At 41.6% G+C, this 25,578-nt stretch overlaps 1 protein-coding gene across 3 annotated transcripts; it reads right to left on the minus strand.

The window, feature by feature from the left end:
• Window positions 1-338: 338 nt before the first annotated feature.
• ANKRD34B (ankyrin repeat domain 34B) lies at window positions 339-23,902 on the minus strand. 3 transcript variants are annotated; one of them, XM_067731121.1, is made up of 6 exons: window positions 23,476-23,890; window positions 22,386-22,506; window positions 20,436-20,519; window positions 17,777-17,855; window positions 13,276-13,380; window positions 339-9,841 (listed from the first exon to the last, which is right to left on the minus strand). In XM_067731121.1, the coding sequence occupies exon 6, from the start codon at window positions 9,817-9,819 to the stop codon at window positions 8,275-8,277; it is 1,545 nt and encodes a 514-aa protein (XP_067587222.1). In that variant the 5' UTR covers window positions 9,820-9,841; window positions 13,276-13,380; window positions 17,777-17,855; window positions 20,436-20,519; window positions 22,386-22,506; window positions 23,476-23,890; the 3' UTR covers window positions 339-8,274. The 3 variants fall into 3 exon arrangements, with proteins under 3 accessions (XP_067587222.1, XP_067587221.1, XP_067587223.1); XM_067731122.1 differs by having other exon boundaries at window positions 9,824-9,841; window positions 23,476-23,902; XM_067731120.1 differs by lacking the exon at window positions 13,276-13,380.
• Between the last annotated feature and the right edge of the window lie 1,676 nt (window positions 23,903-25,578).

A 25,578-nucleotide genomic window follows, 5' to 3' on the forward strand; every position in this document is an offset into this window, starting at 1 on the left:
ATATTTGCTGTGAGAGTCTGTTGCCACTTTGTGAATTCAAGAGCTAATCAAAAAATTCTGAATTAAAGTTGAAGGGCATGACCTCTTCACAGAGCCTGTTGAGCTCTGCCCCTAAGGCAAGGTTACTATAAAGAGTCTTTCAAGACTTCCCCAGGGCTTTCTCCTGATATACATCCTCCGCTAGATTATAATTATTTTACGCGTTTGTATTTTGCCCTCAACTGTGCTGTTTTGGGGGGAAGAAATTACTCATTTTTTTATGATACCTGGTCAGAATAGGCCTTTAACAAATGATGGATGGATGGATGACACAAAACCTCAATAATTCTCTTAGGCCAGTTGTTCTTATAGTGTGGCCCACAAACCCCTCAGTTCCCCTGAGATGCTTTCAGAAGATGGATGAGGTCAAAGCCACTTGTGAAATTGCCTGTTTCACTGTGTTGACATTTTCAGTGATGATGGAAAAAAGAATGTTAGGTTAAATTGTGGATGCCTTAGAATGAATCAAATTCATGGCATCAGCTATCAATCATATTCTTCACTGCCCCACACACTAGAAACAAAACAAAAAAGACATAGGAATATCAATGATCCAGCAAAAATTATTAATTTTAGTAAATCTTGACCCAGAGTACACATCTTTTTAATATTTCATGTGACAGAATGTGAGTTAAGCATAGTACAATTCTGCTGTATACTGAAGTTCAGTGGTTGTATTAAAGAAAAGTCCTTGTTGCAAACTGAACTAGCCTTTTTTTCATGGAGAAAATATTTATACTTGAAAGAACAACTGACAGACCAGTGACTTAGTCTTGGGTATTTGGCAGATATTTTCTCAGAAATGAACAAAGCAAACTTGTCGCTTGAAGGAAAACAAGTGACAGTATCTGCTGCCAATGATGAAACCTGAGTTTTTACATGAAAAATTAGAATTTGACTAAACTTGAACCCATCATTGTGAGCTTGACAATTCCCTATACTTAAAAGACTTTGATATCAGTGGTGATATTAATGAATACTATTTTTTATGGTATATAGTGAAATGTGTCAACACTTGGAAGGTCTGCATAACTCAAGGAATCAATATTTTCCAAATGAGTCATGCACAATATTATAAGGTCTTGCTTGGGTAAGGAATCCATTCAAAGTGTGAGACAGGGCAGTGAAATTTAGTGTAACAGAAAATGGAAGTTCCTTGGTGTGGTTTCAGATTCTACATTACAACTAACCTTCTAAGAAACTACCACTTACCAAGTTTGAGTATAGTATCAAGGAAGACTATCTACAATTATCTGAAAAACCTATTAAATTATTTCTTCCTTTTTCAACTGCATATCTGTGTGAAGCCATATTTTCTTCATATGCTTCAACTGAACATTACAACAGATTGAAGCAGAAACACAGAAGAGAATCCAGCTGTTTTCTATTAAGCCAAACATTAAAGAGATTTGCAAAAACAAAACACTGCCACTCTTCTCATTAAATATATTTTGGAAAATGTAGTTATTTTTCATAAAATACTTATGCTAACATGTAATGGGTTTGTCACTTTAAGACAATATTTAAAAAATTTCTCAGTTTTAAATTTTAATGTAGTAAACATTGATACCCATAACCTAGATTTTTAAAAAAAGCAAAAAACAACAACAAAAACCCTTGAAGTCCTGATTTTTAAGACTGTTAGGACTTTTTTTTTTTTTTTTTTGGCTGTGCCGGGTCTTAGTTGCCACACGCGGGATCTTTGTTGCAGGGATCTTCATTGCAGCGTGCGGGATCTTTAGTTGCAGCATGCAGGATCTTTAGTTCCCTTACCAGAGATCGAACTTGAGCCCCCTGTACTGGGAGCGCAGAGTCTTAACCACTGTACCACCAGGGAAGTCCCAAAGACTGTAAGGAGTTCTAAGACCAAAAAGTGTGAATGTCTCAAAATGTTTTAGGTGTTCAGCATATATGGATAAAAGGTTAATGCCATTTCTGCTTTAATCATTCTAGTATTGTTTAAGCTATAAAATGTGTGTAGTACATTTAAATATATTCTGCATCTCTATGTATTCAGTTGTTGAAAAAGTTTTATTAGTCTTTTTTTTTTTTTTTTTTTACATTTTTTCATCTTGGATGCACTGCACGGCTTGTGGGATCTTAGTTCCCTGACCAGGGGTCGAACCCAGGCCCTCAGCAGTGAAAGCTCAGCATCCTAACCACTGGGCTGCCAGGGAATTCTCTATTAGTCTTTAAATTGAAAAAATATATATGCAGGTGGTTTTTAAAAATTCAAACAGTACAAAAGTATATTTAAGTTGTTTTTGAGTTAAAAGGGATGTATTAAATAAATGACCTATTTGTAACTTTGTAGGGGAAAGAGAATAATTATAACCATTGTCTCACCAATTTATCAAAGTTTTCTAGTTTTTCAAAATTCTTTATCATATTTATGATAATAAGAAGCAACAAAAATTTGGAGTGCATACTATATGCCAGGCGTTGTTCTAAAGAGCCTATGTGACATGCTATGGTCACTGATGAAGATACTGTCTCCTGATACTCTTCAAAGCTGAATCCTTAGGTGCCAAAGCTGCCCTATGTGTTGGAACTTTCATTGTGTGAGCCATGCAGTCCTTGTTCTTATAATGATTATCTTATTTCTGGACCATATTTTCCATTTTGATCCAATTGATACTGCTTTAGGTACTGTCTTGGTCAGAGACATTTCAGATGCAATAATAGAATCCTACTCAAATTAACTCCAGTAACTGAGGCTAGGGAGGAAGTTACCATAAGGAGACATATCCAGAAAATTTAGGGAAAAGCTGAACATCTAGACTGCAGGAAGGCTAAGAACTAAGACCACTGTCCTAGGCAAGAACTAAGACAGGGTCCTCAGCAGTGGGAGGTCATGGACTTCAGTGCTCCACAGAACAAATTTAGATTACTGAGAGAAAGCCCCATTGGTTCATCCCAGTTTGTTCCTTTCAGTCACTTGTCCATCCTTGGTCCACTTTACTGTTGGGGAGGAAGGGAACCAGTGGGGTCATATGACACCTTAGGCTGCCCCTTCCAACAGCTTTGGGCAGAAATGTCAAGAATGTACCTGGTGGTGTACCCCCATCATCTCTTCATTCTTGAGAATTCTGAGGCATTGATGCTTCTGCCTGTGTGGAATTGTGATAACCTATATTTACCACTGGCTATGATAATACAAGGGAGTCCCCAGTGAATTGCTCAAATTCCACCCATATTCCTTCTAGCTCCTATTTGTGGTACTGAGAATTATTTCAACGAACGTAATGACCCCTTTTTCTCTTATGAAGGAGCCTGGGATGACTAGATGGTTATCACAGTTTCCATTTCAGAAGACAGTGATAGAATCCCTTGGTGGAACTGTTCTTCCCTTGGATGTCAGATTCTTCATATTTATAGGACCCACAGCTGCAGGGATAATATAGCAATTTTTTTTTTTTTTTTTGGAAATGGAGAAGATCCGTTTTGAAATGTGTTGCTTGACAATCAAAATTTAAATTTGTGCCACTAAAACTAACACTTAATAATTGTGAAAATAAAGCTAAGAAGTCATGTGGATGATTGAAATTCAAAAATGTAATTTCCAATGTGATACACCATATTACCAAATTGAAGGATAAAAACCATATGATAATCTCAATATGTGCAGAAAAAGCTTTTGACAAAATTCAACACCCGTTTATGATAAAAACCCTCCAGAAAGTAGGCATCGAGGGAACTTACCTCAAAATAATAAAGGCCATACATGACAAACCCACAGCCAACATTGTTCTCAATGGTGAAAAACTGAAACCATTTCCTATAAGCTCAGGAACAAGACAAGGCTGCCCACTCTCACCACTATTATTCAACATAGTTTTGGAAGTTTTAGCCACAGCAATCAGAGAAGAAAAAGAAATAAAAGGAATCCAAATCAGAAAAGAAGAAGTAAAACTGTCACTGTTTGCAGATGACATGATACTATACATACAGAATCCTAACCATGCTACCAGAAAACTACTAGAGCTAATCAATGAATCTGGTAAAGTAGCAGGATACAAAATTAATGTACAGAAATCTCTTGCATTCCTATACACTAATGATGAAAAATCTGAACGCGAAATTAAGGAAACACTCCCATTTACCACTGCAACAAAAAGAATAAAATACCTAGGAATAAAGCCACCTAAGGAGACAAAAGACCTGTAAGACACTGATTAAAGAAATTAATGATGATACAAACAGATGGAGAGATATACCATGTTCTTGGATTGGAAAAATCAACGTTGTGAAAATGACTCTACTACCCAAGACAATCTACAGATTTGGTGCAATCCCTATCGAACTACCAAGGACATTTTTCACAGAACTAGAACAAAAAATTTCACAATTTGTATGGCAACACAAAAGACCCCAAATAGCCAAAGCAATATTGAGAATGAAAAATGGAGCTGGAGGAATCAGGCTCCTGGACTTCAGACTATACTACAAAGCTACAGTAATCAATAGAGTATGGTACTGGCACAAAAACAGAAATATAGATCAATGGAACAGGATAGAAAGCCCAGAGATAAACCGACGCGCATATGGTCACCTTATCTTTGATAAAGGAGGCAAGAATATACAATGGAAAAATACAGCCTTTTCAATAAGTGGTGCTGGGAAAACTGGACAGTGACATGTAAAAGAATGAAATTAGAACACTCCCTAACACCATACACAAAAATAAACTCAAACTGGATTAAAGACCTAAATATAAGGCCAGACACTATAAAACTCTTAGAGGAAAACATAGGCAGAACACTCTATGACATAAATCACAGCAAGATCCTTGTTGACCTCCTAGAAAGATGGAAATAAAACCAAAAATAAACAAATGGGACCTAATGAAACTTAAAAGCTTTTGCACAGCAAAGGAAACCATAAACAAGACAAAAAAACAACCCTCAGAATGGGAGAAAATATTTGCAAATGAAGCAACAGACAAAGGTTTAATATCCAAAATATACAAGCATCTCATGCAGCTCAATATCAAAAAAACAACCCAATCCAAAAATGGGCAGAAGACCTGAATAGACGTTTCTCCAAAGAAGATATACAGATCGTCAACAAACACATGAAAGGATGCTCAACATCACTAATCATTAGAGAAATGCAAATCAAAACTACAATGAGATATCATCTCACACCGGTCAGAATGGCCATTATCAAAAAATCTGCAAACAATAAATGTTGGAGAGGGTGTGGAGAAAAGGGAAACCTCTTGCACTGTTGGTGGGAATGTAAATTGATATAGCCACTATGGAGAACGGTATGCAAGTTCCTTAAAAATCGAAAAATAGAACTACCGTATGACCTAGCAATCCCACTGCTGGGCATATACCCTGAGAAAACCATAATTCAAAAAGAGACATGTACCACAATGTTCACTGCAGCACTATTTACAATAGGCAGGACATGGAAGCAACCTAAGTGTCCACTGATGAATGGATAAAGAACATGTGGCACATATATACAATGGAATATTACTCAGCCATAAAAAGAAATGAAATTGAACTATTTGTAGTGAGGTGGATGGACCTAGAGTCTGTCATATGGAGTGAAGTTAAGTCAGAAAGAGAAAAACAAATACCGTATGCTAACATATATATGGAATCTAAAGTAAACAGTTGGCTCTGATGAACCTAGGGACAGGATACGAATAAAGATGCAGACGTAGAAAATGGACTTGAGGACACAGGGAGGGAGAAGGGTAAGCTGGGACAAAGTGAGAGAGTAGCATTGACATATATACACTACCAAATGTAAAACAGATAGCTAGTGGGAAGCAGCTGCATATTACAGGGAGATCAGCTCCGTGCTTTGTGACCGCCTAGAGGGGTGGGATCGGAATAGTGGGAGGGAGGTGCAAGGGGGGGGGATATGGGGATATATGTGTATGTATAGCTGATTCACTTTGTTATACAGCAGAAACTAACACAACATTGTAAAGCAATGACACTCCAATAAAGATGTTTTTAAAAATGTAATTTCAATCATGAGTTTTCAACTTGTCCCAATGAATCTAGAATTGTTAATAAGTAAAGCCTGTCTCAAACAACCTTCAAAATTGAAAAGACTTTAAAGATTCTTTAATAAAAAGAATCTCTTTGGTTAAATCTCTGATCAACATCTATCCTCAGCCTATTTCCAAAAGTAGTTCTTATCTTCCTAGGATAGACTTTTCCATAGATGGACAGCTCTAGTAGGTAAAAGAGTTGAAATATTTCTGTAACTTCAAATTTCTGGTTCTAGTTTTTCTTAATCTGGAGGATTCAGACTAAGTCAGTCATCAGTCCTTTCAGTACTTAAAGTCAGCTGTCTAATCTCAATTGAGTCCCACAGGATGACTTTACAACTAAGCTCAAACAACCACAGCCCCTAAAATGTTCCTAGGATTGACACAAGACTAAAAATTCTTCCAAATATGGCCAACAAAGTTTTAATCCTATTAAATATTCTTTTCATGTTGGGATGAGAATAGCAACAAATGTTATTCTTTCTTAGTTTTCTATTTACTCAAAGTAATATACGTGGCACAATTTCTCTTCAGATTATGTTGAAATATTTATCATTAGTATTTGAGGTAAGTAAAAATCACTGATACCCCAAATGGCATTTAAATCTTTAATGATACCATTTTGTTTATGAACTAATCTAGCTACATATTCTTCCAAACTGTACCCTTAAAATGTAAAGCCAAGAACTTTTCTCAATATTAAAACTTGCGAAAAGGGTTAAGGTTACCTATAAACATCAGGTACAATTCTAAGTTCTGAATCAAAAAATACTTCTAGTGCAATTAATATTAATGTTTTTCAAAACATTAAATGGAAAACTTACAGTTACTTTTTCAAATAAAAGCCACAAAAAATTAAATAATTACTATGTACATAACAACTTGCTTATATCAAATTGTGAAGAAAAGCATCATGCCAGTTGCTAGGATCTCAAATTAATACACTCAGGTTTTGTATGGTTCGATTTATCCTTTGTTGTAAAACTGCTAGATTGAAATAAGGTCTCTCTATAAACACTATGCTTTGAAATCATATAGATAATATAGTCATTTTATAATATTTTACGGTTCTAGCATGGTATTCATTTACTTTGTTAGAAGTTATTCACAGGTCCTAAATACTAGATGATTGGAATGTCACACAAGGAAATTATCCTAATTATTCTAATATATAAATGTCTAATAATTATATATCAGAAAAAAAGAGATTGTTTAATATTGACCGAATATTTAATACATTTTGTAATTAAATTTCTACTGGCTTTCTTAATTTTAGCTAACCTAAGATAATCTAATAATCAGTTTTTCATTTTTACAACCAAAGCAAGCATTTAGTTTCTATTTATGATAAATCCCAAACTTTTTTTTTTGGTTGTCTTTAAAAAGACAAGAACACTTTGATAATAAGAAAATGAGAAATGCTTTTTAAATTTTGTATTATCTTGTTATTGGGAACCTATGAATAAGCTTCAAAAAACAATAACAGGAATTAAAGGATATGGAGAAGGAAGAATTCCATAAATAACATTAAAAAACAAAGAAAAGCAAAAAACAGCACAGAAACACTTGACACATTATTACTAGCTTATAAAACTCGGATCTGCCATTTTTTGACACTTATTAAGCTGACAACACATATAGCTGCCTCATCTACTATAATGGTTGACCTTTTAAAATGTTAATTAGATTGTCACCTACCTGCAGTCAACATTTTTCAAGAATTAGTTCATTCTTTCTTTGTAGCTTAGGTTTATTGATCATAGAACACTTTATAGCTGTTTATGTTTTCTTTTATGCTGTTGGCATCATGGAAAATTACAATCATGAAATGCTTTTTAAAAATTGATTTGAACACAATGTTTCCTAATAAAATATTTGGCAAGTCTGAAATTTTTTAAGTTATCACCAACATATGTGACCTTCTTTCTTTGCTTATTTTTGTTTAAATTAAAAACTTGGACCACATGAAGGTTGTTAAATATTGAAGGTTTTGAAAAAAATAGTTTTAATTTTGTTTGAGAGAATTCCCTTAGCAAAAGCTATCTATTATTTGTATATCCACAGTGCCTAATATGATGATACACAGTACATTTTGATACCCCTAACTATTATGGACTAACCACTTAAAAGATTTAAAAGGATGAACGTTTGAATTTTCTTCTCTAGTTCCATATTTCTCTGGTATAGACATGTGAACAAAATGTATTTTCTAGCGTCTCTTAAAAATTTACTAATTGCTTAATTTGTTCTGTTTGCAATGATTGTCTCCTTAACAACATTTTTTTACTTTTGAATTCTTTGGGGAAAATAGGAACTGTTGGCATAAGCATTTTTTGACCACAAGAAAGAAGGCTGGAAATCTTGTTGCTGACATTGATATCTGAGATGGGAGGGTGAGGATTCACATTTAAGGGTGGCAGAAATCCTGGTCTGGTTTGTGTAATGCTGTGATCTAAAGGGAAAGCTCCCGAGCCACGCCTTTCTAAAAGGGCATGATTTCTCCTGCTCAGGGGACCTGGTGGGATATTCTCCAGCAATTCTTTGGATCCTGACAACAAAGAAGAAGATGGTGAGAGGATCTTTTTCTTTCCTATAAGTGTTTTGCCATCATCTAAAGTTGCAGGGATGAGACCAGCTGAGAGCTGGGAATCAGAGCTATAGTGATTTGCTCCTGAGTTTCTTTTTTGAACTATACTTCTTAAGGTGGAAGTAAATATTGTCTGGTTAGAGTCTGGGTCCCGGTCAACTGGGATGCCAACGCATTGCTGATTTCCTTCTGAAAACAATGATTGATAATTTATTTCCTCAGATGACATCTTTCTTGAGCTGGCCTGGTCAAAGGCTCTTAACAAATGTGCAGTGTCTTTTATATCAATACTTTGGTGCCTAGTGACGAATCGCTTGGAAAGTGCCAGCCCAGTGGTTTTGTAGGATAATTCTTCCTCTGGAGTAATATCCTGGAGCTCCTCTTGTAAGGAGGCCACTCTGTTCTGGTGCTTTAATGAGGGGGCACTCTTGATCCAGTGTGGAGCCTGAGGTAGCTTCGGCCCGTTAGGGGCCACGCAAGGCTTCCTCAAGGGGGAGCTTGGGTCCCCCATATCATCCCTGCTTCCTGTGGGTTCCAGATCTTTAAAGGCAAAAAGTGTCATTTCAGTTTCAGAAGAGTGTGATAGTGGCAATGAGGCTGTTTTTAAGTCTATTGCTGAAGGAGTGGCACAGGTGGCTGGGGAATAACACTCATCCATATCCACAGGAGGCATATTTAAGTACTGTTTGGTCGTGTGCCTGCCACAGGGCGATTTTGCTGTCATTATGATAATGACCTCTTTCCCTTTTGCCTTGCAAGCACTAAGTAGGACTTTCAGGGTCTCTCTGTCTTCTGAATTCACAGCATAAACAAGGGCCGAGTAACTAGAGTGGTCTTGCAAGCTGAGGTCAGCCCCACTCTCTAGGAGCAAAGAAACAACTTCAGGACCAGCTTTTTCTAAGCAAGCATGCATCAAAGCAGTTTTCCCGGATTTGTCCTGTATGTTGGGATCAGCATTGTTTTCTAATAGGTATTTAACCATTTTGGCTTTACTGACGCTCTGGTGATCAACATGTTTGGTCTTACAAGCAATCATTAAAGGTGTTTCCCCTCTGTCATTGCTCTCATTAATGTAGGCGCCGCCTTCCAGCAAGAGTCTTGTAAGGCGAAGCCGGCTCTGATGGACCGCTTTGATCAGGGAATTTCCATCACTAGAAATTTCTATACCTTCATCCATCTTCAAAAGTCAGAATCAATACCTGGTTAGCAAAGAAGATGAAGAACAAAAGATTAGCCTGAATCAATGTCCCAATTTATATTCATGTTGTTATTCACAATTAATGTCTGAAATATGTATAAAGAAGACATAAATAAGATTGTGTTATTAATACAGAGAAAAATTTGAAAAATTTAGAAGAGTAACAACCTTTAGGGAAGCTTGAACTAAAATTTACTTTCCCAAAATCTTCATTGAATATTTATGACATAACACTAGCCTAGTACTTCTCTAAATCCCACATCAATTAAACAATAATCCACTTAGTTTCCACCTGTGAAACATATTTTTTAAATAATATTAAAATGCAAATTTAAGCAAAAAAGCCAAAATTCTGTGTAACTGCAACTGAATCAACTAAAATAGAGCATGTTTACGATAGCTTAATACAAAAAACTTCTTAGTATTAATTACTTAAACATGCTTTTCAGTTAAATAATGCAATTAAGATCTAAATTTTCAATTTGAGGGGCATTTCGATGTTTCTTTTAAAGGATGAAAAATATTTGGACTACAAGATGTTAAAATAACTGATATAATGTCTGGAATTCACACTGAGATAGGAATGGTGAGCATGAGATTATGCAGTTTTCTTGATTCCATTACTTAAATTGTCTACTGACTAGGTTATGGGGTTAGCAACATACTATTGAGTTAAATTTTGACAGTTGTTCCAAAAAAGTTTTCTAGGCTAGAAACAAGTGAAGACATACAGACTTTAAAAACATTTTATTATCATTAAAACTGAAAATTATTTATGTTTAATTTATTTAAATAATTTAGATTCAGGATTTCCCTGGCAGTCCAATGGTTAGGGTTCTGTGCTCTCACTGCTGAGGGCCTGGGTTCAATCCCTGGTCGGGGAACTAATATCCCACAAGTCATGTGGCATGGCCAATAAATAAATAAATACATAAATAAAAATTTAGATTTAAACTTATTCAACAGATAATTTCATTAGGTGATAAGAATTATGTCTTTATCGAGAGCCAAGGAAATGTTAGTCTTGTAACAGTCCTTAGAGCTGGGGAGAAAAATCAAATAAAAGTTTGTATAACATTTAGATCTATTTCATTGAATTGTGTAGCTTTGAGAAATCAAGAAGTATTATTTACTCTACTCATTTACTTTTAAATAAGAATATGGGACACGGATTTCTATTGTATAGTAGAATAGATAAGGGATCCCCAATCCCCGGGCCACGGACCAGTACCAGTCTGTGCTGTGGCCTGTTAGGAAGCAGGTCGCACAGCAGGAGGTGCGCGGCAGGCAAGCAAACGAAGCTTCATCTGTTTACTGCAGCTCCCCATCGCTCACATTACCGCCTGAGCTCCGCCTCCCGTCAGATGAGCGGCGGCTTTAGATTCTCATAGGAGTGTGAACCCTACTCTGAACTGTGCATGCGAGGGATCTAGGTTGCATGCTCCTTGTGAGAATCTAATGCCTGATGATCTGAGGTGGAACTGAGGCAGTGATGCTGGCACTGGGGAGCGACTGCAAATACAGATTATCATTAACAGAGAGGTTTGACTGCACAGAGACCATAATAAATCAGTTGCTTGCAGACTCATATCAAAACCCCATCAGTGAGTGGCAAGTGACAATTAGGCTGCATCTGGTGGCAGGCTTTATAGTGGCAAGTGAGTTGATGTACTTCAATTGTACAGCTGCATCTGGTGGCAGGCTTTAAGTCAGAATCTGATACTTATTTTAGTCCATGTGTGGCCCACCCATTATTTTATTTACCACTTCCGTCTGCACCTCTTTCCTGCACCGCACACTTGTCTCACTCAGTTTTGGTAAGCCCGCAAGCTAATCCTAGCCAAATTGAGTAAAAAACAAACGTTGCTGGAGAGCTTCTTTGAAGAGGGGAAAAGACACAATGATGAGACAGCAGAAGACTCTTAAGACTGCCAGCAAAAAGAAAGCTGCATTTAAAAGAAAATACCAAGAGTCCTACTTAAATTACAGGTTCACTGCAACAGGTGATTCACATTCTTCAAGCCCTCTCTGTATAATATGTGGTGATTGGCTATCCAAGGAAGCCATGAAACCTTCAAAACTGCTTTGCCACATGGAGACCAAGCACCCTGCATTAAAAGACAAGCCTTTGGACTTTTTCAAAAGAAAAAAACGTGAACACGAAAAACAGAAGCAATTATTGAAGGCCACCACTTCTTCAAATTTGTCTGCACTGAAAGCATCATTCTTAGTGGTTAACAGCATTGCTAAAGCTAAGAAGCCCTTTACTATTGGTGAAGAGTTGATCCTGCCTGCTGCTAAGGACATTTGTCATGAACTTTTAGGAGAGGCTGCAGTTCAAAAGGTGGCATGTGTTCCTCTTTCGGCCAGCACCATAACTAGATGAATTGATGAAATAGCAGAGGATACTGAGGCACAATTGTTAGGCTTAATGAGTCACTGTAGTATGCAATCCAGGTTGACAAGTCTACTGACGTTGACAACAAGGCAACAATGCTTGTTTTTGTGTGATATATTTTCAGGAGGATGTGCATGATATGTTATGTGCACTTTTTTTTGCCAACCAACACCACAGCTGCAGAACTATTCAACTCTTTGAATGATTGCATATCAGGAAAACTGAATTGGTCATTTTGTGTTGGCATATGTACAGACAGAGCGGCTGCCATGACTGGACGGCTTTCTGGTTTCACTACTCAGGTCAAAGAGGTTGCTTCTGAATGTGAGTCTATGCACTGTGTCATCCCTAGAGAAATGCTGGCTAGCCGAAAAATGTCACCTGAACTTAACAACATTTCACAGGATGTGATTAAAATTATCAACCACATTAAAGTACATGCCCTTAACTCATGTCTGTTCGCACAGCTCTATGAGGAGATGGACGCAGAGTACACAAGTCTTTTCTTATACACAGAAGTGAGATCTAAAGGTAGATCTAAAGGTAGATCACTGGACAGAGTTTTTGAGTTCTGAGAGCCGCTCCAGAGATTTCTTTTAGAAAAACAGTTACCACTGGCAGCACATTTCAATGACACAGAACGGGTCGCAAAACTTGGTTACTTGGGCTTCCCTAGTGGCACAGTGGTTGGGAATCTGCCTTCCAGTGCAGGGGACACAGGTTCGAGCCCTGGTCCAGGAAGATCCCACATGCTGCAGAGCAACTAAGCCTGTGTGCCACAACTACTGAACCTGCGCTCTAGAGCCCATGAGCCACGACTATTGAGCCCGCATGCCACAACTACTGAAGCCAGCGTGCCTAGAGCCCGTGCTCCAAAACAAAGAGAAGCCACCATGATGAGAAGCCCGCACACCGCAATGAAGAGTAGCCCCCGCTCGCTGCGACTAGAGAAAGCCCGCGCACAGCAACAAAGACCCAACACGGCCAAAAAATAAATAAAATAAATAAATTTATTTAAAAAAAAAAAACTTGCTTACTTGTGTGACGTATTCAACCCGCTCAACGAACTCATTCTGTCACTTCAGGGGAGAACGACAACTGTGTTCAAGTCGGCAGATAAAGTAGCTACATTCAAAGCCAAACTGGAATTATGGGGGTGACACGCGAACATTAGGATTTTTGACATGTTTCAAACATTAGCAGAGATTTTGAAAGAGACTGAGCCAGGACCTTCTTTCTCCCAGCTGGTGCATGATCACTTATCTCAGCTTTCAAAAGAGTTTGAGCATTACTTCCCAACCACAAAAGACCCCCAAACTGGGAAGGAATGGATCCACGACCCATTTGTCAATAAGCCAGGTGAATCGACTTTGTCCAAGCTACAAGAGGATCTACTGCTTGAGATTGCAAATGACGGTGGCCTTAAAAGTATGTTTGAAACAACTTCAAATCTCCATACGTTCTGGATTAAAGTCAAGGAGGAATATCCTGAGATTGCCACAAAAGCACTGAAAAGCCTGCTTCCATTTCCAACATCCTATCTTTGTGAAGCAGGGTTTTCTGCAGTGACAGCAACCAAAACGAGATGACCGAGTAGACTGGACATAAGCAACACACCTCGGGTGTCACTGTCTCCCATCCCCCCGGATGGGACCATGTAGTTGCAGGAAAACAAGCTCAGGGCTCCCAGTGATTCTGCATTATGGTGAGTTGTATAATTATTTCATTATATATTACAATGTAATAATAATAGAAATAAAGTGCACAATAAATGTAATGCGCTTGAATCATGCTGAAACCGTTCCCCAACTACCAGGGTCCGTGGAAAAATTGTCTTCCATGAAACTGGTCCCTGGTGCCAAAAAGGTTGGGAACCGCTGGAATAGATAATAAATACAATGACTTCTTAAAGGAAAGAAGAGATAAAGAGAGCAGAAAGAAAGTGAAGAAAAAAGGGAAAGACAGACATGCACATAGAAAGTAATTCAATTGCTAAACAGCTATAAGCTCCTAATATGTGCTGGGCACTGAGCTACAAAGGTATAGGCCTTAGCCCTGAAGAGGTTACATAGTTGTTTGGAAGAGTTACTGTATAAGCAGCTGGTTATGACTTTACACACAGACTTTAATGGTTGGAGGACGGAAGGGCTTCACAGAGGCCAGCCATTTGAGCTAAACCTTGAAGACTGCGAAAGAGTTTGGCAGGCAGAAAAAGGAGGAAAGGAAAAGTAGCGAACACTCCTTGTGCAAAGACCTAGAGGCTTAAAATAGCACAGTTATTTATCATAAACCAGGCTCTACACCATACTACAACCAAACTTCAGGAAAATATTTTAGCAGATGATTATACTGACGGTGATGTGGCAGAACACGTACATCTAATTTTGTCCCTTCCTAAAACCCCCTAAAAGTAAAGATTTTTTTTTTTTAAACATAAACTCACAAAGATAGCAGGAAAAGGAGAGAAGATGACAAACAACATTTTGGAAGCCGGAAAGCAGATGGGCCAGTGGTAACTGACTGAGCCAACCTGAAAAGGCTGTGCCTCGAGTCATTGGCGGCAGAGTTGAGCACTAAGCCCGTGTACACTACAGAATCCTCGAAAGAGGGGGCAGTAGGAGGCTCTATAACTAGGGGGTGGAGAGTACAGCGAAATAAGGAGGGCTAGGAGAAAAGCTGTTAGAGAGGCAGTTGGATCTCTACGTCTTGCTGCGGAAGTGCCGTGGTCCTACCTTGGACCAGCAGAAGCAGCATTACCTGAAACTTGTTAAATATGCAAAATCTCAGGCTCCATCCCAGATGTACTGAGTCAGAGCCTACAGTTCAACTAGATCCCCAGGTGATTTGCATGCACATTGAAGTTTGAGAAGTGCTCCTCCACTCCAAGCCACTAGGAGATACAAGACTGCCCCTCTCCCACCTCAAAAGATGTCCAGTGGTTTATTCTCCAGAAATGGCGAAACAGAGAGTTTCTGGACTGAGAGACACTAGGCATGTTTGAGGACAGGAAAATAGGAGAATAAGTGATGGCATGTTTACTGACCACTGAGTGAAGGGACTCACAGCCTTCTACCCCAACTCAGCTCCAAGAATGATGGCAGCCATATTTTATCCTTTAGAAGAAAACTGCTATACTCGTCTCTCAAGAATATGACCTACCAAGGAGAAAATACTTAAGAGTACTGATCACAGAGATTCCCCAACATGCCACCCAGATCATCCCACAGTGTGGCTTAAAGGTCACTCATGGGGCTTCCCTGGTGGTGCAGTGGTTGAGAGTCTGCCTGCCAATGCAGGGGACACGGGTTCAAGCCCTGGTCTGGAAGATCCCACATGCTGCGGAACAACTAGGCCCGTGAGCCACAACTACTGAGCCTGCGCGTCTGGAGCCTGTGCTCCGCAACAAGAGAGGCCGCGACAGTAAGAGGCCCGTGCACCGCGATGAAGAGTGGCCCCCACTTGCCGCAACTAGAGAAAGCCCTCGCACAGAAATGAAGACCCAACACAGCCAAAAATAAACAAAATTTAAAAATTTAAAAAAAAGGTCACTCGTGAAAAAGCTTCACATTAGGTTTTTAATCCAAGCCCTTTAATCATGAGCATGAAAACAAAAAAGCCTCTTACATTAAAGACAGAGAGCAGAATAGAAAAATCAACTTGGAGAAGACAGATATTAGTCCAAAAAATGAAACCTTCAAAAACTCATTATCCTCAAAGGGATAAGAAGATGTTGTAACCATGAAACAGGGATAAGAGTCTATTAAAAAGAATATTCAGAGATCATAAAAATCTCTCAAAAGATAAAAACATGATACAAATTGCAAAACTCAATAGAAGGGTTGAATAATAACATTGATAAAAATCTCTAACACAGTCAAGCAAAAAGGATAGAGAGAAAAAAACAAGAAAATTAGGGGACTAGATCAGGAAATCCAAGATCCAACTAATAGAAGTTCTTACAAGAGACAATAGTGGGGGTAGAGAAAGGGGTGAGCAGGAGAGGAAATGATGAATAAGATCAAGAAAATTTTTTAGACATGAGGGACATCAGTTCCCAAATTGAAAGGGCCCAAAGAGACCATAGCACAATGGATGAAGACAGACCCTGACCATGGCACATGGTTGTATTTCCAGAACACTGAGAACAGAGAAGATTTAGGCAACGGAGGAATATTTTTTAAAATCTGAAGGAAAAATGATTCCCAGCTTAGAATTCTCTAGCTAGCCAAACCATCAGTCAAGAATTGGGATACACTCTCAAGAATCTACTGAAGAATATATTCTATCAAGATGAAATGGTGGAACAAGAAAGAAGAAACGAGATCTGGAGATCATCATAGAGGAAAGGCACGGAAAATCCCCAAGAAGATGGTGAGAGGAGATGCCAGGATAATGGATGTGCACAGACATCCTCTCTGAGATCATACTGCCATTTTACCATCTTGTTAACTGAGGACCAAATGCCCAGGTAAGCCTGATCTCAGTTCTTTAAATGACTTGCTTTGTCCTGACCACATCTCTGCTCTCCCCTCCATACCCTGCTTTCTGGGGCAGCCACTGGCACTCGTTTCAGCCCTACTCAAATGTTCTACTTTGACCTGCTCTGAGATCTGGGGATAAGTCATGGTGAGCTTAGGAGGAGAGAGACTCAAAACCCATTGCTTTTGCATATCCACTATCTGCTCTACACTGCAGCCCGCCAGAAGCCCTATCGTGGTAAGCCCCATGTTTCCCAGGACTCACTCATGACCTTGCCCAGAGTGGCTCTTGTAAATGCTCAGGAATGCTGAGCTGTACTCAGATCCAGAGACTGTTCAACTTATGTTCTCCTGAGAACTTTTGCCATATATTGTTAATATTGATCTTCCTTTATTCATCTAATTTTGTGCTTTCTACCCAGTTTTCCAAAAATAAACAATTAATTTACTTAAGGATCACATGCAAGTGGGAAACTCAGAAAACAAAAAAGCAAAGGAACGATTTACACAATAGTCAAGACTAAGTTACCTCTTGGTGAGGGTTAAGGAGAACAATGCAATTTGGGAGGGACACACAGAGGCTTTTAAGGTTCAGGTAATGTTCTGTTCTGTTTCAGGTGTGTATATAGGTGTCCGTTTTATTATTATTCTTCAAACAGTATATATTTCATGTACTCGCCTGTATGATATTACTATTCTCTTTTGTAAAATGGGACATGTACACAAAAAAGAACATAGCATTTATGTAAGAATGTTTCATAATTAAAATTTATAAAGAGCCATAGTAAGTCTTAGTTTTCACAACATAAATCACTTTTTGTGGTGTTATCAATAGTATTTACGCCTAGACTTTCAAGGAATTTCAGCTAGTCAGCTCCTGATAAGCAATATTCAAAAGAATATTCTTATTCGTTTCCACTTTAGTTTCATTCATGATGTTAAGCAAAGAACAACCACTAAATATATACATCCATAAATATAATAAAAGTTAACACATGAAATATATGATTTTTGTCCCCCGTGCAACATTCTAAAAAAGCTATTCCAGAGCCAGACATACCTGCAACTCAGCAACCTAGGAATTTAGGGTTGGTTGACAGATTGGGTCCCAACTGAGGTTTATTCTGAATGCGAAACATCTGCAAAGAGCTCACATGAGACAGTGATCACAAAAGAAACCTTCTTTTAGCATTTTTCATATACAAATAGGTTTAATAAAGCAAAGAGACTTATAGAAATGAACTGGAACATAATATAAAATATAGAACTGCCATTCAAGAAGAGATAACAGTATCAATCATGTAAAAGCAGCTTTGACCAAAAGTAGCATTTGATAAACAGATACTCAAATGAGAACCAGTTGCCAGATACCAGATTTCAATATTAAACTTTCATATAGCTTCTAGTATGCGGGCCAATGTTGTTTTAAAAAAAGTCTTAAAAGAATCTTTTGGAAAGACATTCAAACCTTTTCACTTATCCTCACGTAAAGATCTTTCTCCACAGTGCTAAACCCAGCCACTTCCTGCCATAACTTTCCCTCCCACGCTCGGCATCGGGAGGTTCTGGGAGAAAAAGGGGGGCTGGCTGCGATGCCTGAGGGGGGCAGTGGCCCCACCCTGGTCCTGTGGAAAGGGAGGGTGCTATGGTCTCCAGGGCCTCAGGGAAGCTGGGCAGTGACACCACTAGCCAGTGGCAACTAGCGAATATATCTACCATGAGGCCTTTGGCAGACCTCGCCCCTTAGTACTGCAGGGCTGTCAAGCACAAACAACAAAGGCTTACGCTTTGCTCATTATAAAGACTTCTAAGGCCCACTGGATGGCTCACTTTTTAAACTGTTCACATTTAATAGAGCAGTTTTGAATTGTTTAAGCATTAAATTTTTCAGAAAAAAAAGTTATCAGGTACTTTATCTTCCATGTGTATACATGTTAGGTTTCCTGGTGTCTCATTTTGTAATCAGTACTTTATTGGAATAATCCCCTTGTCTTCATGCCTTCACCCTCTTTCAGTCCATTCTCTTATCTCACCTCATCCATTCGCACGTCAAAAATGCCCATATTGAAGTTGATTTATTTACTCTTCATAGAGGTAAGCCCCACCTGGGATGAAAACCACCTCTCTAGCCTACAATGATCCTAGTTCAGAAATGTGCCCGCCTTCTGTGTCCTCCTGTGAAACATCCTTACTGGGCACCTAGTGCTAATACTGTATTAACATTCAGTCAGACTTTTATAATCTAGCTTATAAATGATTCCCCACTTCCGTTACACCTTCCAAACAGAGAGCAGTTCAACTGGAGAAAGTTTGAAAGTCAGGTAGACCCAGATTTCCATCCTGACTCTCCTAATTACTAGCTGTATGCCTGGTCAAATCTCTCAGCCTCTCCGAGTCTTGAGTTCCCCATCTGTGGAAGACAATCATGAAACGTTCGTCCCCTGGGGGCTGGTAATGAAATCAGACAACATCTAGAAAAAGACTTTCCTGTTGTGCCTTCATACTCACGGTGTTCTTCTTTTTAAATTTTTTTTTATTTTTGCGGTACGCGGGCCTCTCACTGTTGTGGCCTCTCCCGCTGCGGAGCACAGGCTCCGGACGCGCAGGCCCAGCAGCCATGGCTCACGGGCCCAGCCGCTCCGCGGCATGTGGGATCTTCCCAGACCGGGGCACGAACCCGTGTCCCCAGCATCGGCAGGCGGACTCTCAGCCACTGCGCCACCAGGGAAGCCCTTCTTTTTAAAATTTTTATCTCAGAATTTAGCCATCTTTTATTTTTATCATGTCTCTAATCCACAGACTATTTAAATAACATAAAATATTTAAAATGTTGTTTTTTTAGAATCTGTAAATAATGGTTTGTAAATATAAATGGAACCTAATAAGTGAACTATGGAAAAATATATCCTTTAAGTGCATTTTCCTTATAATTTCCAAATACAATAATTTCTTCATTATTATAAGATGTTAATTATTAAACAGCTGGATAAATTGCTTTTGATTTTAAAATTAGAATGTCTTTAACTTTGCTTGTAATTCATCATGGCATATTGCTCTACTCTTTTAGTGCCTCTCTCCATCTCCCAAGGCCCCACTAAAATTACAGTTTAGTTATTTTTTTTAAAAGATATCTATTCTGAAGAACATAGAAAACTGGAAGAGAGATATCAGATGATCAATTTCAAACAAGCTGTGGAGAAAGAGGCGGGTGGTGGCGTGGTAAACTGCCTTAGCATAGCAGAGGCTACAACATAAAGCCCCCGGGAGGTGGCCCCCACGAGAAGGAAGCCAGCTTACCCACAGGACTCCGGAAGCTTAGGACATGGAGGTTCCAAATGACACTGAAAGTGGCAATGAGGCACGGGGCTGAACATGACAGGATGGTTGGATAGAACAACCGGACCCCCAGAACTTTACCTCACCCCAAGTAGACAACCACTCTCTTAGGCAAGAAAACAAAGATTCATTCTCTGAACAGATTGATCAGGTAGGCTCCAACCTTGGAAGCCGTGTGCTGAAAACAAGAGAAAGTGAGTCTACAGGCTGACTGGTGAAATTCCCAGCTACCACGGGACTGGAAGGCAGGAAAAAGGAGTAAAAAGCACTGGATCTTAGAATTATGAGCCCTATTAAAAATATCTGTCGATAAATGAAGCAATTCAAGCCATAACTACATTCACCCCTCCAGACACCCACTCCACATGGAAATAGAAAGTTACCTGAAAACATTATTCAAAATTTCATACTTCACATGTCTTTTCTCTCCCTGGATGAGTTTTCTGTCAGCCAGCTGTCAGTTCCTACTAAAGGAAATCAAAGCTATTCAGAGCTACATAAATACCTATAATTTGTTCCACACATCTCTCCCATTTGGAGTCTAGTTTTTTAATTCCTTGTTAAGAAAGACATCCCCACAGTGTTTGTGCAGTTAATCATATTTCACTGATTATGACTCTGCAAAGTGTCTGGAGTGGATTCTGTGCACGGCAATCCAGTGTGTGGGGTGTGTGTGTGTGTGTGTGTGTGTGTGTGTGTGTGTGTGTGTGTGTGTGTGTGTGTGTGTGTGCAGGAAGCAGTCTACCCTGCAAGGACTGCTGCGGCTGGAAAGGCTGCAGCACTCACCTGGTCTGCCCCATTCTGTGCAGATGAGGTGGCTGAGGAGGGAAAGGTACCCTTTCTCTTACTCACCTGCTTGCCAGGACTTAACTAGATGTTCCTGTGTCCCTTCTCTTATGTCTCCTTGCTTCTTACAAAGTAGGGTTCTGTTTTGAGTACCTAATTTGTGTGGTCTCTAACATGGCAGTGCCACGTGGGCCGAGGTGCTTTCAAAGCTATCTTGGAGATGATAGGCTTGGTGTTTCCCGTGACTTTTTCTCCCCAAGCCACCCCCAGTTTTCCTGTCATTCAGAAAGAAATTTTATTTTCCTCTGAGCCTCTTACTCCACCTCCAGATAGGATGTATGCTCCCTCCCAAAAAGTTACTTATCTGGCCATGGTGGGGCAGGGCAGCAAGGGGGTGGAAATCAACAAATCGGTTTCAAGTTCAAAGTTCAGCCCCTCACCTTTGCCCCAGGATGCCCTGTCTTTGTGCTGCCCACAAGGGGACCAGAGGAGGCAGCAGACTGTGTATCAAAGCCTGGGGCTCTGTCTCCTCCCAAGTTACCAGCTCTTGAGAAGCTGTTCCTTTGAGCTTCTGTTTCCTCATTCTTAAAGTGGGGATAATACCTACTTTACTGAAGATGACTGTGAGGATTTTAGAAGATCCTAATATATTTGCCAGCTAGGAATTCAACAATGTCAGGTTCTAAACATATTATCACTAAACGTGAATGCTCTGGGCTGATGGGGTCTGAGAATGGGGGCTAATGTGCCTATACCAACAGGTTCTCCACCTTCTGTGGGCATAAGATCACATGGTGAGTTTGTTAATAAGATTCCAGGCTCCACTCCCAATAGGGGGTGCTTCCCGTGCACGCTCGGAAAGAATCTGTGACAAACTCTTCATTCTTCATCCCAGTCCCACCACCTATTAGCTATCAATCCCTGCCTCAGGCTCCCACCAAGCTGTCTCCGTCATCACCTCCAGGCCACCTGATGCTCAACTCTCCCGCACGCGAGTGAAGGGCAGAGATGCCTGCCACGCCTAGAGAGGGGCAAAGGGAGCCCACAGGCTCAGAGAAGAGTACAGTCTTGAGTTAGAACAGGTCAGGTACTGGAGGTCTGCTGTCCTACCCTTCCCAGACAGGTCTGAGAAAAGTCCAGAGTTGTAGTGGGCAGCCCAGGCCAGGATGCGGAGGCCAGCTGCACCTGGAACGAGGCAAGCCTGCCCACCACAAGCAAAATAGATGTCTTCTCCCCATGCAAGGAAAGGGTCAGAGCCAGAACAAAAGATGCAGCTGAGACTGTCCCGGGAAACATAGTGACTTGCCAGGAAAAGTGTTCTCTGGCACCAGCTTGAAAGAAATATTTAGAAACTGCCCAAGAGGGAGGAGTAGCTGGTGAGGTTTGCTGTCTTTCCCACACGTACACAAAAGGGCTGGTTACTTCTAGTTACTTCAGCTGTCCCCCAGGGCCCTGGGGCTGGGCCCTGGGGGAGCTGCACTCCCACATGTCTCTGAGACACACACCCCCTTCCCAGCGCACACACATAAAGACACGCCAACCTATACCTCCAAGTCTCAGGGAACCAAGGTGATGGGATTTCTAGCCTGCTGAGGATTCTGGCAGCGTCTTCACAGTCCTCGCTGGCTCAGCTTTTCCTGAGAGCGGGGAGGGAGCGAGCCCGAGGCGCTGTCGGAGAAGGGCAAAGGAAGGTGACTGGGGCGACAACATCGGGACACCGATGGGGGCGGGGTGCGCGTTTCGTCGCCTCGTCTCGGAGCCAAGGCACAGCTGGAGGGCTGAGGCGATCGCCATCCACGAGAAGGGGTTCTGCCCAGAACGGCTGCGGAGCGGTCCCCACACCTCCCGCCCGGAGGACACGGCCCTCCTTTGGGAAATAGCACGCCCGATGGGAGCAGCCATTGCCCCCATGCTGGGGCAGGCGCGCCTCTGGAACCCAGTTCTCCGACAAGAGTACTGAGGTCCTGGTGCCAAAGCTCTGCGCCCCCAACAGCTCCGGGGACCCGGCTGCCCGCACCTGTGTGGCTCGCATTTGTGGAGACAGTGGCTGCAAACGGCTCCGTAGCCCCCTCTGGCCCGCCCCCCGCGCTCAGGTTGCACCTGCCGCCGCCAGGCGGCCGGAGACACCTGCGGAGACACGTCCAAGTCCGCCCCTCCGACCCGCGCGCTCTTGCGGCCGAGCGCGCGCGCTGCGGCGCGGACCCGCGCCCGCGAGGCCCCTGCCCCGGATCCTCTCAGACATCCCGCGGCCGCCGGCTACCCTCATCACGTCCCCAGCGCTGCAAGGCCGAGGAGAAAGCGAAACCCGCATGCCGGCGGGGTCCAAGACCGCGCCACCGCAAAGCCCGAGCCAAGAACCGGCGGGGATTGCGGGAGGCGCGAGAATGGGTTCCGTGGAGCGCGCCCGGAATGGTGGGGCAGAGTCTCTGGACAGGGCCCTGCACCCCGAAGGCCTTCAGTGGGCGCCAGGTCTCTGCAGAGTCAGGGTGCGCGGGAGGTGCCGGCTCCCAGGGCCTGAGCTTACCGGGCGGGGCGCACGGAGGCCGCTGGGCCCGGGCTGCGCCCTCCTCTCAGCAGCCAACACGCAAACCAAAGTTTCCCTAAGTAGGGCTCACACAGCCAGGGCCTCACACTGACCTGGGACGCGCTGTCGAGTCGGCGGTGCGCCTCCCGCCTCCCCGGTTTCGCTTGGACCCTCCGTGCCTGTGGCCCCGGGGCGCCGTCCGGGCGGGGATGTGGTCTTCGGCGGCTCCTCGGCGGCTCGAGTCGCAGATCCCGGTAGGTGCCGCCGTATCCCCAACCCCCACTCGGCGGAGAGATGCGGGCGTCTGAGCCCGAGCGGCGAAGCGTCCTAGCGGGGGCCAGGAGGCGCGCACCTCGCCAGACGCCCGGGCTGCACGGCGTTTCCGTTGGGAGTGACGCGCCGGTTCGCGGCTGTGCTGCAGGTGTGGGCGGCGGCCCCGGGGGCCAAAGTGTGGCCTCTGAAGCCCCGCCTTCTGTCCCCACGAGTATCCGCCCTCCCCCCATTCCCACACGCCACAGGCCACCGCGCTTTGGCCTGAGCGACTTGGCCCAGAGCAAGGGCGGCAGCGTCTTTCCTACAGCAGGGCGTCGGCCACCCCTCTATAACGGCCCTTGGTCCCCCAGCCCGTCTACATTTGCATCCCTCCCCCGCAGTTCATATCCACCCGGCTGGTCCGTGTGTCTGTCCCCTACGGTCTCTCTTCCCCCTCCCCGTCCCTGTACCCTCTTTTGGTAAAGCCAGAGCCTCACTTAAGGTTGAGGCATTCGTGGGAGCAGCCGTTCTTCTTTTGTTTTGATGAGTTTATAACTTTATTATACTATTATTAAAACATTAATACATATTAAAATTCCACAACGTATATTTTATGTATTAAACTCTACTGTGGAATTAAAGAGAGATGAAATTAAGAAGCAGCAATGATTTTAACTCATTTATAAGGGATCATCTGGTGGAGAAAAGACTATGACCTTTTGTTGTTGTTGTTCAGATGATGTCAATTTAAAATAATTTGTAGTTTTGACTTCTCAAAGGGGGAAAGTACACTTATCTCTAAGCAGGCTTCCTTTACTTAGGAAAATAATCTGCTAAATTTGCCCCTTTAGTAAGTATATGTTAAGCAAGTTCACAGGTCATTTTAACCCAGAGTTGGTCTCTACAGAGCTGGAATATTAGGTCTGGGTTGACCATTGCCCACATCTGTTTGTTTGGGAAGGTCGGAGATTCACAGGAGGGGATTGGGCAAATTTGCATGAAGGCACCCGTCTCCTTTCCCCCATTAAGAAAGTTTTTAATAATGTGTAGTAGATGTTTAATAGGTGCACATTTCACAATTTCAACGATTTTGCTCAAACTGAAGCATCGTTAAGATCAAGAGACAGAATATTACCAGCTCTCCAGAAGACTGTCTCATATTTCTTCCTTCCAGGGGGCAGAGTAGTGGCTTCAACTAGCCTAGATTACTTTGGCTTGTATTTGCACTTTATAGCAATTGAATCATACAGAATATACTCTGTTTCTGGCTTCTTTCACTCAACATTATGTTGAAGAGGTGCGTGCTGTCTATGGATTTCGCTTGTTCATTCTTTTCGCTGTATAGTATTCCACTGTGTGAATGTACCTGGATTTACTCATTTTATTACTGATATGCATTGGGGTAATTCTCAGGTTTGGGACGTTACAAATAATGCTGCTAGGAACATTATAGCAGATGTCTTTGGTGAACATGTACGCACATTTCTGTTGGGTACGTACCTAGGAGTGGAATTGTGAGTCATGAAGCAGGCACATGTTCAGCTTCTGCAGATATCGCCAAACAGTTTTTCAAAGTAAATGATCTAATTTTCACTCCTATTTAATTAGTTTCTTATTGCTGCTTGTAACAAATTACCACAAGCTTAGCTTAAAACAACACAAGTTTATTCTCTTACAGTTCTGGAGGTCATATCTAAACTGGGTTTTACATGACTAAAAGTGTTGGTAGGGCTGAGTTCCTTCTGGAGGTTCTGAAGGATAATCCATTTCATTGCCTTTTGCAGTTTCTAGAGGCTGCCTCCATTCCTTGGCTGGTAGCCCCTTATTCCCTTCATATCTCAGGGTCTCTCTCTCTCAACTCTGCTTCTGTTGTCACATGTCTTTGTGTCTCTCTGCTGCCTTCTATCCTCTTGCTTCACTCTCATAAGGACCTTTGTGATTATACTGGGCCCACTCAGATAATC

Source organism: Pseudorca crassidens, chromosome 3, assembly GCF_039906515.1.
Source record: "Pseudorca crassidens isolate mPseCra1 chromosome 3, mPseCra1.hap1, whole genome shotgun sequence".
In the NCBI taxonomy this organism is placed as follows: domain Eukaryota; kingdom Metazoa; phylum Chordata; class Mammalia; order Artiodactyla; family Delphinidae; genus Pseudorca; species Pseudorca crassidens.